General features: G+C 34.4%; 1 protein-coding gene across 2 annotated transcripts; it reads left to right on the forward strand.

Moving 5' to 3' along the window:
- Nucleotides 1-4,660: 4,660 nt before the first annotated feature.
- On the forward strand, nucleotides 4,661-6,958 carry LOC145136186 (P-loop containing nucleoside triphosphate hydrolases superfamily protein). 2 transcript variants are annotated; one of them, XM_079070366.1, is made up of 8 exons: nucleotides 4,661-4,871; nucleotides 4,960-5,064; nucleotides 5,159-5,236; nucleotides 5,534-5,675; nucleotides 5,850-5,920; nucleotides 6,069-6,165; nucleotides 6,332-6,570; nucleotides 6,687-6,958. In XM_079070366.1, the coding sequence occupies exons 1-8, from the start codon at nucleotides 4,707-4,709 to the stop codon at nucleotides 6,930-6,932; spliced, it is 1,143 nt and encodes a 380-aa protein (XP_078926492.1). In that variant the 5' UTR covers nucleotides 4,661-4,706; the 3' UTR covers nucleotides 6,933-6,958. The 2 variants fall into 2 exon arrangements, with proteins under 2 accessions (XP_078926492.1, XP_078926491.1); XM_079070365.1 differs by having other exon boundaries at nucleotides 6,344-6,570.
- Nucleotides 6,959-15,317: the final 8,359 nt, after the last annotated feature.

Genomic DNA, 15,317 nt, shown 5'->3' on the forward strand with positions numbered 1-15,317 from the left:
ATTAGCCACTCTTTCCCACTACCCCTTGTCTCCTTAGTGGACCTTTACACCCAATCTCCAGCTCTTCCCACGTTCTAAGAGCTGGAGGATTGATCCTCTCTCCTCATTCTCCATAAAACTCTTTCATTCTACACTTAGCAACCAAGAACACTCTCCAAAATTCTCTCATCTTTTCTCTCAACTTCAAGAACTTCAAGGCTTTCTCCAGGGATTTCTTTCTTCAATTAGTAAGTATCTTCATCATTCACATAATTATTAAACTCCATTCTACTCAAATCATTGATATCTTACACAAGTTCCATCTTATTCGGTGTTAGATTTTCGAATCATCAAGACATCTTCTTAGTGTTCTTGGGTTGAACACTTCCTCTCTCTCACTTTCATCTACTGAAACCACATAAGGTGAGTTCATACCCCTACATTTACATGTTTTTCTTAAGTTTTAAGGGGGGAATACAAGTAAAATCATCAAGAACACAATTAAACTTTTTCTAACAGATTACATCAGAAAAGATGGGCTTTAATCACGGACTGTTTTGGTCAACTTAAATATTTTAGTTTTCAAAACTGTTCCAGGTGCAAGTAGTTCAAACTCTTAGCTTTAAAATGGCTACTTGCACATCTCCATATGATTTTTCTACAATTTATGGTGATTTTTACAAAACTGCCTGTCATTTCAGAGGCAAACCCGGACCAGTCTGTGATTATGAACATTTTCACCTCTGTTAGAGATCACTAAAAATCATGATAAAATTTAGGAACAAACTAGAATCATATTCCAAACTCTCAAAATTTGCGGATTTGGATTTAGAGCTTTGATGATTTTTCTATAAATTTTCTAATAATAGTAACAGAAACTGTTTTCAACGAAAAGTTGCTGTTAATTTCATTTCACCTTGTAACATGTTGAGCAAGGTGTATATCTTTATGTGATTATATGTTATTGCAATATATGAAATTTTATCTTAATATTTAGACACACATCAGTTTACAAATGGATTTGGACATATAAAATATAAAGAATAACAAGTGATTATAATCAAAGTACAACCGATACATTCAAACATTTAATAAACTATTTTGAATATAGTTTGCATACATTACTACGTACTACCCTTGGTTGATAAACTATAATAGGTATAGTTTATGATACATTACATAACACATACATTTAAAAAGGGTACATTTATACAAAGGATATTTTCATTAAGCAAGGTACGGCCATACGGTACCAAGTTTTCATAACATGTAATTCCGTTAATGACTTTGTGAGACATTTACTTCAAATTACCATTAAGTCATGTATTGTAACCAGAGTCTCCTTGAGGGAGAGCGTGATACTTGTGTATAGATCTATATTGGGTTTGACAAACCCACACCTAAACTGCATGCAACAGTTAGACCGATAGGTCTGGGGTGACAAATGTCATAACATTTCCGACGCCTGAAGAACGTCGTTTTAGGCAACCTTGGTCATAGTATGGTTATAATAAACTCACATAAAGTATTAATAAACATTGGAATTTATGGGAACTTCATTAAAATTTAACGAGTTTATGTCGATTTAAACTTGCATTGTTTTACTATAAATATGACAAATTACTTGTACATTTCGGTCTTTGGGTTTTAAGACTACATTTACACATTAAGGAAAATATTGGATTTTCTAATACAAATACTACTTTTACAAACGAAAGGCTTTTAATAATACCAAACAAAAGCTTATGAACTCACCAACCTTTGTGTTGACACTTTTTCAAACAACTTGTATTCTCAGGAAATCATTAAATAGGTAATCAAGTGCTTTTGAGGATGGGACGCTAAGGCGTCTACTATTTCATATTTTGTCAACATATTGTAATTGATTCGTAAACATGTAATTCATACAATGATGTAACTTTTTCAATTATATATATGTTGGTTGTGTTTGCTTGAATTACTATTACAATTGTTGTTATGATACTATACATGAAGTCCTCCACCCCCAGACGTTTCCGCCATCCTTGGTTTGGGGGTGTGACATAATTCTTGACCAATACTAATTAAATAATATGATTTCTCAATTAATATATTATACTTATAATATATTAATAAATCACAAATAACCTCTTCTCAAAAGTCCATCCTATCAAATTGCTCCGGTGAAGGCAACCCAAAAGGACCATGCTACTATCGGGTCAAGTACATACCAATTATAGTTATGGGCTTAGACACCTAATCCAAAACATTTTACCCTAAGAAGGATTATCAGTTTTTGACTAAGTGTTATTGTGATAATGATAGTCGGGGGGTCGTTGGAGCAGCCGTCAGAGATTCCGCACACGAGACTTAACAACTAGCTTACGAGGTGAGTTTCATTCAGTAGGAACGGGTCGAAGGCACCAATGTCGGCCCGTGTAGAGTAGCTAAGTGTGGGCAGGGCCCATATCTTAGACATGTTTATGATTAATAGCTAAGTGTGGGCAGGGCCCGTATCTTAGACTTGTTTATGATTAGTAGCTAAGTGTGGGCAGGGCCTGTATCTTAGACTTGTTTATGATTAGTAGCTAAGTGTGGGCAGGGCCCATATCTTAGACTTGTTTATGATTAGTAGCTAAGTGTGGGCTGGGCCTGTATCTTAGTATTATCTGAGTATGTTTATGAATTGGTAGATTATGGTATACTTGTTATCAGCGTGATACTTGTATGTATGTTTAGATAGTGTGGTGTGGGCGGGGGCCCGTAACCTCCAGATAGAGGAGCGTGGGCAAGGCCCGTACCTCCTAGCCAGCTGAGTGTGGGCGAGGCCCGTATCTCCTAGTTAGCAGAGTGTGGTTGAGGCCCGTATATCTGAGATAGCTGAGTGTGGGCGGGGGCTCGTATCTCCTTGAGTATGGGCGAGGCCCGTATCTCATAGCTGCATGTTATATGATATGTGTATGGTATGTGGTAGTTTGGGGAGACTCACTAAGCTTCGTGCTTACAGTTTTCAGTTTTGGTTTCAGATACTTCCGGTAGCAAAGGGAAGAGCTCGGGATGACTACAGTGCACACACCATTTGTTTAGCCTGAGATGTTTATACTCTGATATGTTTGACAGTTATTTATGATATTTTGAGATACACGACTTATGATGTTTGATAACTATGGTTTTCATAATGATTTAAAATGAAATTTTTGGACTGTATTTTTGGGATGTTTCACTGATACTGTTTATCAAAGTTGGATTGAGTATACAGTCTATCCAAATGATTCCAAACTTCCTTTGTTGTTTCACACTTAGCCAATTCCATACCACTGGATTGTGTAACATAATTATTAATCCAAGTAACGACCTTGGAGTTATCAGTTTCCCAAGTATCAACCAACAAATCAAAATTCTCAGTTTGAGGCACTGAAGGTTTAACTTTAACCCTAGTGACATAGCCCTACATATTCTTCACACGAAGGAATTTTTTCATAATATAACTCCAATACGTATAATTCTTTCCATCTAATCGAGTACTGATTGACTGAAGGGAATCATCCTTTCCAGTCATGTTGGCAACATATATATAACCATAACAATAGACAAACAATCAAAGAACAACAACAACAACAAACCAGCGGAAACAACAAATCGAACAGCAAACCCTAGAAATCGAATAGCAACAACAAACGAACACCAACAAGCAAATGAACATCAGCAACAAACAAATCAACAGTAAACCCCTAGATGACTGCTACAAACCCTTCTAAAATATCAAAACTACACTATGATACCATGATAATAGAACCACATCCTTATTGAAAGAGAAAAAAATACAAGTGTTCTTGATAGAAAAGCATGAAGCAACAAAACAAAGAGAAAGGGGAATAAAGGCTAGCTGGGAAAACCCTAAAGGGATAAAGACTAAAAGACCCCAAAACAAATAGGCTAATAATAAGCATGGACTAACATAAATATATAGGCTAACAATATGGATGCACAAATGCAGCACATAAACTTTTGGATGTCTTTGCTTACAATGCCATGATAAATTGCCCCAACGAGATGTCTTCACTTACATGGAAAATAGATAAAGCACATAAACATTTTTATGGAGGTTGAGGGCAAAAACGTCATATCTTGGACAAAGGAATTAATCCCGGTCAAAGAAATTCCATGTTTGCCTAATCCATATCATCTATATTGAACCTAGAACTTCTCTTCATGAACCATTTAAACATTTTGTTCGCATCCATAGTGAATGATCACAATTGTATGCCAACATATGATTAATTTGAAAATTATTGAAGGTGATGTTGGGGGTTTATTTTTTTGTATCTTGAATCTCTCTGATTAGTTTTGTGCTCTAAAACTTGACTTTTTGAGATCACATAACATTGATATAAGGTAAAATGGTAGATTTTGAATAATTTATAAAGGTTAATTACATAGCATTGATCTTTATATAAATTAAATGTTAATTTGAAAATAGTAGATTTTTATTAATTAATATGCATTTCAAAGTTTGTTTTTATTAGATTAGGTAAATTGGTAAGTTTTCTTATTCAGCAACCTCACAAATACCAATCATTCAGGCCTCTTCTTAGCTCATGCATCTTAATGATCTATGCCTCTTAATGATTCAGCACTACATTCAGTTTTACCATTTTACCAAATAGCCCCTAAATTAACCTACAAGTAGAAGCCGGGAGAATAACGGAAGTACAGAAACCCTGAGAGGGTTTAACCAGACCACCAAAATGGGGGGAGCAGGGAAGATACTGAAAAAAGGATTGGGAGAGATGGGCTTCACCAGCGGCGGTGGCAACATCAACTGGTTCCCCGGTCACATGGCGGCCGCCACCCGCGCCATTAATGCTCGCCTTAAACTCGCGGACCTTGTCATCGAAGTCCGTGATTCCCGTGTACGCATGCCCTTTTCTTCTACTATTAACAACACCGATCTCTTCTTTTTCGATTCTATGTTTTCTAATTGTGCAAAATGGTATGCAGATTCCGTTGTCGTCTGCAAATCAAGACCTTCAACCTCGTCTATCCACCAAACGGCGTGTAATTGCTCTCAACAAGAAAGATTTAGCAAATCCCAATATTATGCACGTATGTATCAAATATTTGCCTCCTTTCGGACCTGATCAAGTATATATCTTTTCTAATCGGGAATAATCTCTTGTTTGATTTTGGGTTTTATCAGAAATGGGTTGATTACTTCAGTTCCTGTAAGCAAGATTGTCTACCCATCAATGCACACAGCAGGAGCTCTGTTCAGAAGGTTGGTTATGCCATTGCAAACTTGCTAGTACAATCATAAAACCCTTCTTGCAAATTGTTCCAAATTTTGTGATTTTGTTAATATATTTGATTATGATTTGTGAGACATTAGCCGGTTACCAATTTTTGCTTGAAAATCACAAACTTTCGCACAATTTAGTAGATTTCCTTGGGTTATCAACTTATCTTTCATCCATTCGTAACCTAAATGAATGAGTTATCGGCTGAACCATTTGCTAGATAGATACTGAGTTTAGCATTAGTTTGAACCTTTAAAGTATTCTAATTCTAAAAATAGCTTCTAGAACTTGTCGAGCTCAAACTGAAGGAAAAAATCGCAAAAGAACCTACACTCCTTGTCATGGTGGTTGGTGTGCCTAATGTCGGGAAGTCAGCTTTGATCAACTGCATTCATCAAATTGCATCCTCTCGGTTTCCAGGTGAACTGTTTATCTAGTTTGTCTTGTACTCTTGTTAGATAAAGGATTTATTTTTCCAACAACCCTTGAACTGGCCCACACTTTCTCTCCTCATTAGCATCATGTCAGATGTATATCAAGTACACAACAGACTGCTAAGTCATCCCTATAATGACTGTTATAGATTTTTCTTAGTGCAGGAGAAGAAGAAACGAGCAAAAGTAGGACCATTGCCTGGTGTTACTCAAGATATTGCAGGATTCAAGGTCAAGTTTTTTTTTAAGACAAGATTAACCTCCTTTATTCCTAAATAATAACACATAAACCATGTTGAAAAAATCAATCTTTTGGATATGGGTACATTTTGTATGTATGCAAACAAATTTTTAACATTTGTCCATGTTACTTGCACAGATTGCACAACGACCTAGCATATATGTACTGGATACCCCTGGAGTTCTAGTCCCATCCATTCCAGACATTGAAACAGGATTAAAATTAGCTCTATCAGGTTTTGAATTTGTTATAAATCTTGTATCTTTTCAACTTGATTGTCACCCGTGACTGAAAAAAAAAAGAAAAAGTCTGGTTTGTTGGATTCTGGGATTTGGCCGGAATCAGAATTGAATTCCATTCCAATCCCACATTTAGTATGGAATTAATAATTGATGGGTTAGGTCTAAATGCAGGATCTGTGAAAGATTCAGTTGTGGGAGAAGAACGTATTGCTCAGTATTTTCTTGCTGTTCTAAATACACGACAAACTCCCCTTCATTGGAGGAATGTGCATAATAACAACACTCTAAAGGAAATGCAAAATGAAAATGGAAATGATGATAAACGTGACTACAATCTTAAGGATCTTTTGCCTAAAAGAAGAACTCTTCCTGTTGCATCTAATGTGCATTACGTTGAGGTAACACTAACTTGTGCAGTTTCTGAATTCATCAATAAAATTGACCTGCATTTTGACTTTTGATATTAAAATTATTGGTTTTTTTTTTTTTTTTTTTTTTTTTTTTTTTAATGCAGGGTGTTGCCAGAGAGGTGCAATCTGCACTATACTCGACTCTATCAGAGTTCAAAGGTGATTTGGAGGATGAGAATCAGTTGGAGATTTTGATTGAAGAACAGTTTGTAGCATTGCAGAAAGCATTGAAGATCTCAAGTAAAGCAACAGAGGCGCGTACTATGGTTTCTAAGAAATTTCTTACATTGTTTAGGGCGGGAAAACTTGGCCCTTTTATCCTTGATGATGTTCCGAATCTTGAATCTTGATCATCTATCTGTTTTTGTTTTGTTCTTATTTTTTTCAGTGTAGGAATGTAGCATGAAATCTTAAATATAAAAACTATAAAGGAATCAAGTCCATGTCCATGGTTATTTATTGGGGCTTTATTCAGCCTCAACCCGACCCCATTTGTCAAGCCCACAATTCCACAAAACTAAAAGCACCAGTAACTATAACCAAATAAATAAACAAATACTCACGTTACCAACTTGCTTATTATAGTAAATAGTTGGTAACGTTTTCTTGTGAATCAAAATTAGATTGTTAGGGTTTAATAAATTAAACTAAATTTAAATTGATTTAATTATATACCATGTTATTTATATGTGTCCGCCATAGACTGACGCGTTGGTGGTGTCTGTCCGGTCTGGTGAGTTTGGTTTTTGTGGGCTGTTGGATGGTGGACTTGCAAAATGGGTAGACTGAAGTGAACTACGTTATAAAGAAACAAAATTAGTCTGTATACTTAATTACGTAAGATACACACTCGATGCAAATCTACCTTTTGCCAAAATTAGTCATGTATTTTACCTTAAAAACATATAAAAAACCTGCTTAGATTGTATGTTAGTTTTTTTTTTTTTTTTTTTTTTTTTTTTTTTTTTTTTTTTTCTTTTGCAGGAATAAGCCTATTAAGCTTATTGAATACCGTCTCTAGCTAGCGTACAATAATCCCAAATTATCTGCCATCACAAATATTTGTGACTACAAAAAAATACACAATTAATTTCGTAAAGTAATAATGATATTTTTAAATTAAAGACATGATACCTGTTGAAATCATCAAAATTAGATATCAAACCCAAATACTCCTCTTTCATAGGATGATGAAGCAACCGACCATTGAACACCTTCTCCTTACACACATGGATCGCATCCTCGTCCGATAACTCATGAAGAGATGTTTCAAATGCATTAACTACATGCTCCAATTTTATCGACTCTATCGTCTTGACCGTAGGAAACACATAATTAGAATCCGAGAAAACAAAATATTCACCAAACTAGAAGTCGGTGACAATGCATAATTTCCTCTTCCCAAAGGTCAACTCGTACTCACTGATCTCAAAAAACCATTTCATGTACTTGACATCGAGAGTGTGTTGCAACTTCTTTGCAAAATATGTAATGTAAAAGCAAAATATCCCTTCTAGCCAAACATGAATATCTAACCACCTAGCAAAACACGTCTTTTAGAACATCGCTTTGCATGGTGGTCGGTTCGTGATTTTAGCTAGAATATCCGTAGCAATGACAGGTTTGCAAGACATTGTAAGAGAAACATAAAAAAATGTTGTCATCCTGCAAATGGTGCTCCGAAACACACTGTTCTAAACATTTTGGACTAGTTTTTCACATTCTGGACTATTTCATCGTATTCCGGACGTGTTCTGGTGGAATACAAAAATCAATATGGAATAACGTAAGGCGCATGCTATTGTCAACGTAACTATTTTTCTAAAACTCTGGGTCTTTCGTAATACCAAAAAACTACCTAATTAATTTGTCGTGTTGCGGACTCAAGTTTTTACAGTTATAATTAGAAAATTAAACAAGTACAAATAAATGAGTCGATAACTTACCTGTAAAGTCTCCGGAATATGATGATATTTAGCCATTCCAATATGCATTTCAGAATGGGTTATGTAATGCCATTTTTTTTAACCCGATACATATGGGTCGGACCGGATAACTTCACTCTGAAATGACTTATTCCAGACTAGATGATCATTTTTCATTTAAAAAAAAAATGATTATATCTTAAAAAAGTAATACAAAAGTTGCTAGACTACTCAATAACCTATAGATAATTTGTAAATTATTCTTTATTTTACATTCAACGTTGTTTGACTTACACCATCTGTTATACCCACCACTAACTAATAATGTGGTGGGTACCACATCAATACCACATGCAACCACTAAGGAGTATTCAGATTTTATAACTCGCTTCGGTAAGGAGCCGAGTAGAGAGTACTCGACTGAATAATCGGTCAATTCGACGAGTTTTACAACACTGTTCGTCACTATATAAAGTAAGAAAATTATGAATTTATGATGCATGTACGTAGGGTTTTTAATAAGTAAATTGACAACGATAGGTTTGAAAATTATGAATTTAAGGTTTGCTTTGCTGACCTACCTACCGCTTATTTCAAAGCTTCTGAAACGTCGCCAATCGCCAATCCGGCCTTCCTCCAGCTCCCCACCTTCTCCTCTGGTCTCTAGGTGTGTACTTGTAGTTAGTATAACAACATTTTCAATTCCACGTAAAATAAAATGTTTCAGTTTGTCCCCTTGTATTTATTGTTCTTTTGGAGTTTTCTCCATCTGTGGTCAACAATTTCAGCAGGGTACGTAGGCCGCCTTTTAGAACTTCTTTAGGTGATCCGATCTTTGTCTTCGACAACATTCGTATCCATTTTAGATTGTGATATCTTAATAATTATTTTTAATCTTACGTTACTTACGTGTACTATAAATATCAAATATCAAATAAAAATATAATACTACACTACAAATCATTATTTGTGTACTGTGTAGTATTAACTAATCATCAAGATAATATTGCTTTTAAATCATACATATTGTTACGGATTTTTTATGTAATGTAACAATGAATATATATCATTGCTTTTTGTCTACTTGATTCTTAACTGTTTGAGTAAATTACACGAATGGTCCCTATGGTTTAGGGTAATTTGCGTGTTTATTCCCTAACTTATTTTGTTAACTCGGAAGGTCCTTACTGTTTGTTTTTGTTACGTGCTTAGTCCTTGTTTTACCTAAAAAGACTATTTTGCCATTGATTTTTTAATTTATTTAAATAAACACATCCCCAACCTCACCCCCCTCACCTTACCTTATATGTCTCATCATTTTTCCCTATTTAAATAATAGTCGTTTTAGGTAAAACAGGGACCAAGCGTGTAACAAAAACAAACAGTTGAGACCAAGTGCGTAACAAAAACAAACAATAAGGACCTTCTGAGTTAAAAAAATAAGTTAGTGACCAAACACGTAAATTACCACAAACTATAGGGTCCATTCGTGTAATTTACTCTAACTGTTTAGTTTGTTTGTTTACAGGTGCCCAAGGGCGAGGTTCAAATGTGAGATCAACTATCATCTATCAATGATAGTCTTTGCAGCCACCTTGTGTCTTGTGAAGGCGCAAAAGCGGATGAGGGGATTGATTGTCAATGAGGATCAACGAAAGTAGTTTGTTGTAAATGAAACCAACCGACATACATTAAATATCCGATGGTAATTGGACTGGATTGGTTTGAAATTTTCAACATCCAAATTTGATCGTTCGGTTCTTAGATAACCATCTGGATCCAATCCTAACCGAATCGATCAATTGGCTGTAAAATTAGATAAAAGTTGGTTTAACTTACCCAATACCAAAACATAATAAACTCATAAGTTGTCTTTTTAATGTTTGACAAATTCTATTTAATCACGTAAAATGATAAAAAAAAAAAACAACTTTTATATATATATATATATATATATATATATATATATATATATATATATATATATATATATATATTTAAGTGTAGGGTTATATTAAGGTTTGTATGATAATCTCGTTAAAATAAGTGATAAGTTTTTAGATAAGTTAGAAGGTATTAACTTATTCGAGGGTGTTTATATGGCTTTTCAAAACAATTTATTAATTTATTGGATTTTTGAAAAATTAATAAGTCAAAAAACATTTTTTTACAATCTTAAGAAAAACACTTTTTAAAATGATTTTTTCATTAGCTTCAAAAAAACCTTTAAGAAAAAAAATTTGACATGTAAAACTTGACTTTTTGAAACTCCTTTTAGTTTTTTAACAATAATAGCTTTAAAAATGAGATTTTAAGCTAAACACTTTTTAACTAATTGACTTATGAATTTTGTCACCACAAAACTAATCCAAATATGTTTTTTTAATAAAAACCCAAAATTATTTTTGGAGTTGAAAAAACTATACCAAATACCATGGTTCTAGAAGGCGCTCCACGACGTGCTCAATGCGTGTTATGGCGTGAGTCGTGGTGCAGCCGTTACGAAAAAATCAAAGACAAATTTGTTAAGCGTGACATTCAAATAAAGTGTCATGACGTGCTTTATTGCGTTATGGTGCGAGTTTTTTCCAATGCGCGTTTTTTTTTTAATTTTTTGACTTTTTTGTTTTATGTTTTCTTATCGGGCGTAAAACCATTGAGTTATTGTTAACTTTTTTATATTAAATGATAGTATATCACTTCTAAAAACTTGATATATTTGATTTAATTATATAACTCTATGATTTTTTTAATGTAGATAAAATTGTCACGCCTTGAAAAACATCATGACTCGTCAAGGCTTGCCATGATTTAGGCTTGACCTTTCCGCCAAGCTCACACCTCACGTTATTTAGAATCTTGCCAAATACCCACAAAAAAACTCCTTATTTTAGTAAATAAGGACTTATTTTTGCTTTATCTAAACACTATAAAATGTTTATTAGCGTGACAAATCGTAATAAGCTAATAAACAACTTAAATAAGCAATCTCATACACCCCCTTAATGACTTATGAAAAACTCCTCATTTAAGTGAATAAAGACTTTTTGTTTTAATATATCCAAGCACTAAAAATACTTATTTTTTAGTGTCAAACCGCAATAAGTCAACAAACTCCTTAAATAAACAATCTCAAACACCCCTAACTATTTTTACTACAAATCATACCAATTTATGTGACCATAAATTGAACTAATTTATTAAACAAAATATAAATCACTAGGTTGCAATCAAGTCTAAAACATTAATCTGATGAAATTAACCACACACAGTTAAATAAGAACTAGAACCGAAAAAGAGAGGTTTTTAGCCGATCATGGCTAAAAACATAGTTCAAAAGATGTGGTAGATAAAGGTTTTCACAAATCTAATAACAAAAATACCGAATAACCACTCCAAAGCATGTTCTTCATCGTTATGATGCTCCAAAGTTCACCTTCCAACCTCAAAAAATCATCTACATTGAGATAATAACATGAGGGTTGTATTTATAGTTTTCAAAAGTTGAGGGGACCAAGTAATGCTCCACTCAACCGAGTCAAATCAAATGGTAGGGTTGCTTGACCGAGACACTTAACCTAAAGACCAAAACACACATTTTTGTACTTTCTTTGACTTTTGATCCGACTTGACCGATTTAAAATGGAGGAAAATCCTGACAGACGGTACAATCCTCTGGAAATGTCAGATTCTTCAAATTTTATGACTTTTTCATATCAGCTTTGATCTCCATGAAATCTGATTGGCATCTTTTGAATAACATCCTAAGAGTGTTCAAAGCTTCAAACCACCTAACAACCATCGAAGTGTGTAAAATAAAAAAGTTCCACAATTTTACATAAAATTCCCAAAATATGTAAAATGCATGAAATTTAAAGATTAAAAATGATATAAATACATGGAATAGATGTCCTAAAAGATGCATTAAAATGCATTTAACATTTGGGTGTGGGGTGCGATGATATGGATATGGGTGGATGGGTATGGTATGAGGTGAAGTGGGTATAAGGGTGGGGGTGGTCGTATGGGTTTGTGGGTGGATGGGTCTTGGTATGAGGTGCAATGGGTGTTTGTGCCGATGTGGGCATTATGGCATTGGTGTGAGCATGAACATATAGAGGTATGTGTAGGTATAGCTGTGTGAATGGGGTGAGGGTGGTGTGGGTGGGTAGATGAGTGGTGTAGGGAGAAATGATGATAATATGTTTTGATTGATGAATCGTTACTAAAATAAGAAGGAGTTGTAAGGGCATTTTGGTATATATAATAACACATAAAAATGATATGTAAAATCTTTGCCTTTAGCCAAAGAAAGAAAAATTCCTTCGGACACATAATTTATGAACTTTAAAGGATTCAAATTCATTTGATTTTGTTAACTAGATACAATTTTTATTAAAGACAAAATTGCAAGAATGGTCCTTGTGGTATTGTAACACCCGCGTTTCTCGCTAGGCATTAATAAAAGGATTTAATAGTTAGGGCCGATAATTGTAACCTATTGTGTATTATATAGGTAAGTTATGTGAGTATTATGTCTTCTATGTGTAATTATTTGTAGTATAGGTGCTTATAGCGATATAATAAAATAAGAATAAAATACACGTCTAAATAGAATAATAATTAGGACGAATATCCTTGAAGAAAGTTGAAGTAATTGTAACAAGGATTCTGAAGATATAAGGAGCCCTTAAATCGGACTTATAACGAAGAAGTTATGATCCATTGAAGTTTCACGATTAAACCGACACGACTCTGCGTATCGTAAAAACTGAGATTTTGATAAAATACTTTTTAGCCTTAGTGATATAAACAAAAGTTGTATTAGTCACTAAACCGAGAGCGTACATATAGAGAACGTCAAAATCTGACTTCATTAGAAGAAGTTATGATTTTCTAAGATTCGGCGTAGCAGTATACAACTCAGAAATTGAATTTCAGATCGGTCTATTTTTAGCCGAAATGATCTAAACAAGAATTGAAGATCTTGTTAATAGGAGTTCAACGATGCAAAGACAGTTGAAAACGGGCGTCGGATGACAAAGTTATGCATTTTATACGGGCTTTAACAGTCTAAGCCTATGTGGAATAAATAAATTTAAAATTAGCCTACAGAGTCTGAATGAAAGTTGTAGATCCAATCGATAGCTACACATGGATATGAAGAACATTAAAAATGGAGCTGATATGAAGAAGTTATGCAATTTTGAAATTCTGAAATCTTCTAGAAACCGCCACGTAACACCAGCCAAAATCCGACACGTGGCAGCGCACCAGGGCAACCACATCGACCTTGTGCACAACATGCATGGCCCTTGTGCGGTGTGCATCCCGAGATCTCAGCCTATAAATAGTTGTTAAATGCTCATAACTTTCCCCACATCTCTTCTATAACTCTCTCTCGAATTCTACTTCTTTTGGTACGAGATTCTCTAAGTACTTAGGATATTTTGGCCAGTTCTGAAGTCCGTAGGAGCCCGATATCTGGTAGCTATTAGCCCAAAGTTCCGCCAGTGTAATTTCCAGACTTTTGTCTAGGGAATCCCGGTAAGTTAAATTAAACTCTATCTCATTTTAGTGTAATTTATATTTAAATTCATAGTCGTTGTTATGAATTTATAAATAAGAACTATTAGTAATTCCAAGTTATAATACTGATTAATCTACTTATGGGAGAGGTGACTAGAGTGGTCATGTTGGATTGGTTGTTGGATTTCAGAAAGGCTATACGCCGAAATCATCATGCCTTCCAACTATCCTACATGGATGATCCTTATTTGATAAAACTATCGGTATTCATTGGAATGATTGATAGGTATAGACTATTTACAATCACGTAGAATATTAGGCTAAGACTTAGTGATAATGATACTAGGTTACGTCAAATGAAAAGTCAGTTACTAGAAGCGAAGCACTGAACGAGTTTCGAGTCATCACTTTAACAAGTGAGTGTATACTTACTTTCATCTTACACATAAATATGAAGTATATAAGATAATTGCATGCTATAGGTGCCTATTATTCGTGTTCCTGATATCTATGCTAGATGAACAATTCATACATGTTTTACTTGATTCAAACTGTATATATGTATTTTTATACCTATAAATATATTGGGTAGAGATGGGTATGTAAAAGCTGATATAGATGATGGGAGAGGAAAGATGAAATAGATGATGAGATACCTTGACTTAAAGATGATATAGTCATGTAGCGGAGTATAGACGACGATCACAGACTATTCTAGACAGTCCAGTGGAATGCTAGGAGGCTTGCAACCTGTAGGTGTTTTGAAATAAGTGTTCACCAGGTGTACTCCATCCCACCCATGGTTGCCTTATTGACATATAATGCTAAGGAATCCCCTAAGCATTATTGTATATCTCGAAGATGATTCTTAGGATAGGTCCCTTGAATTAGATGCTTTAGGGACATAAAGTGAGGATAAAGGTAATGGGTAATCGGGTTGAATGTTTTGATGAAAATATATATAACTAAAAGAATTTAATTATTGTGGGTTGAAAACCCAATGTGTTCACCAGGCTCCCAAGTCTGACCCACTCAGTTTTTTGTACTACAAGTAATGGCACGAGAGCACAGGTGTGATGATCAGATGAGAGATTTATGGATTATAGGCCAGTAGAATAATAGATGTTTATAAGGCATGTATTATTTCTGTTTATGCCTATGTACTGTATTGACGATGACATCCCAATGTTTTCAATATAAATAAAATACAAGTGTTCGGAAATGCTTTGTTAATATCTTTATCACGTTTTTAGGAACAAATTCCGCAATATTATTCTTTCA

This window comes from Lactuca virosa, chromosome 9 (assembly GCF_052849685.1).
Source record: "Lactuca virosa cultivar CGN04683 chromosome 9, Lactuca_virosa_CGN04683_v6, whole genome shotgun sequence".
Lineage (NCBI taxonomy): Eukaryota > Viridiplantae > Streptophyta > Magnoliopsida > Asterales > Asteraceae > Lactuca > Lactuca virosa.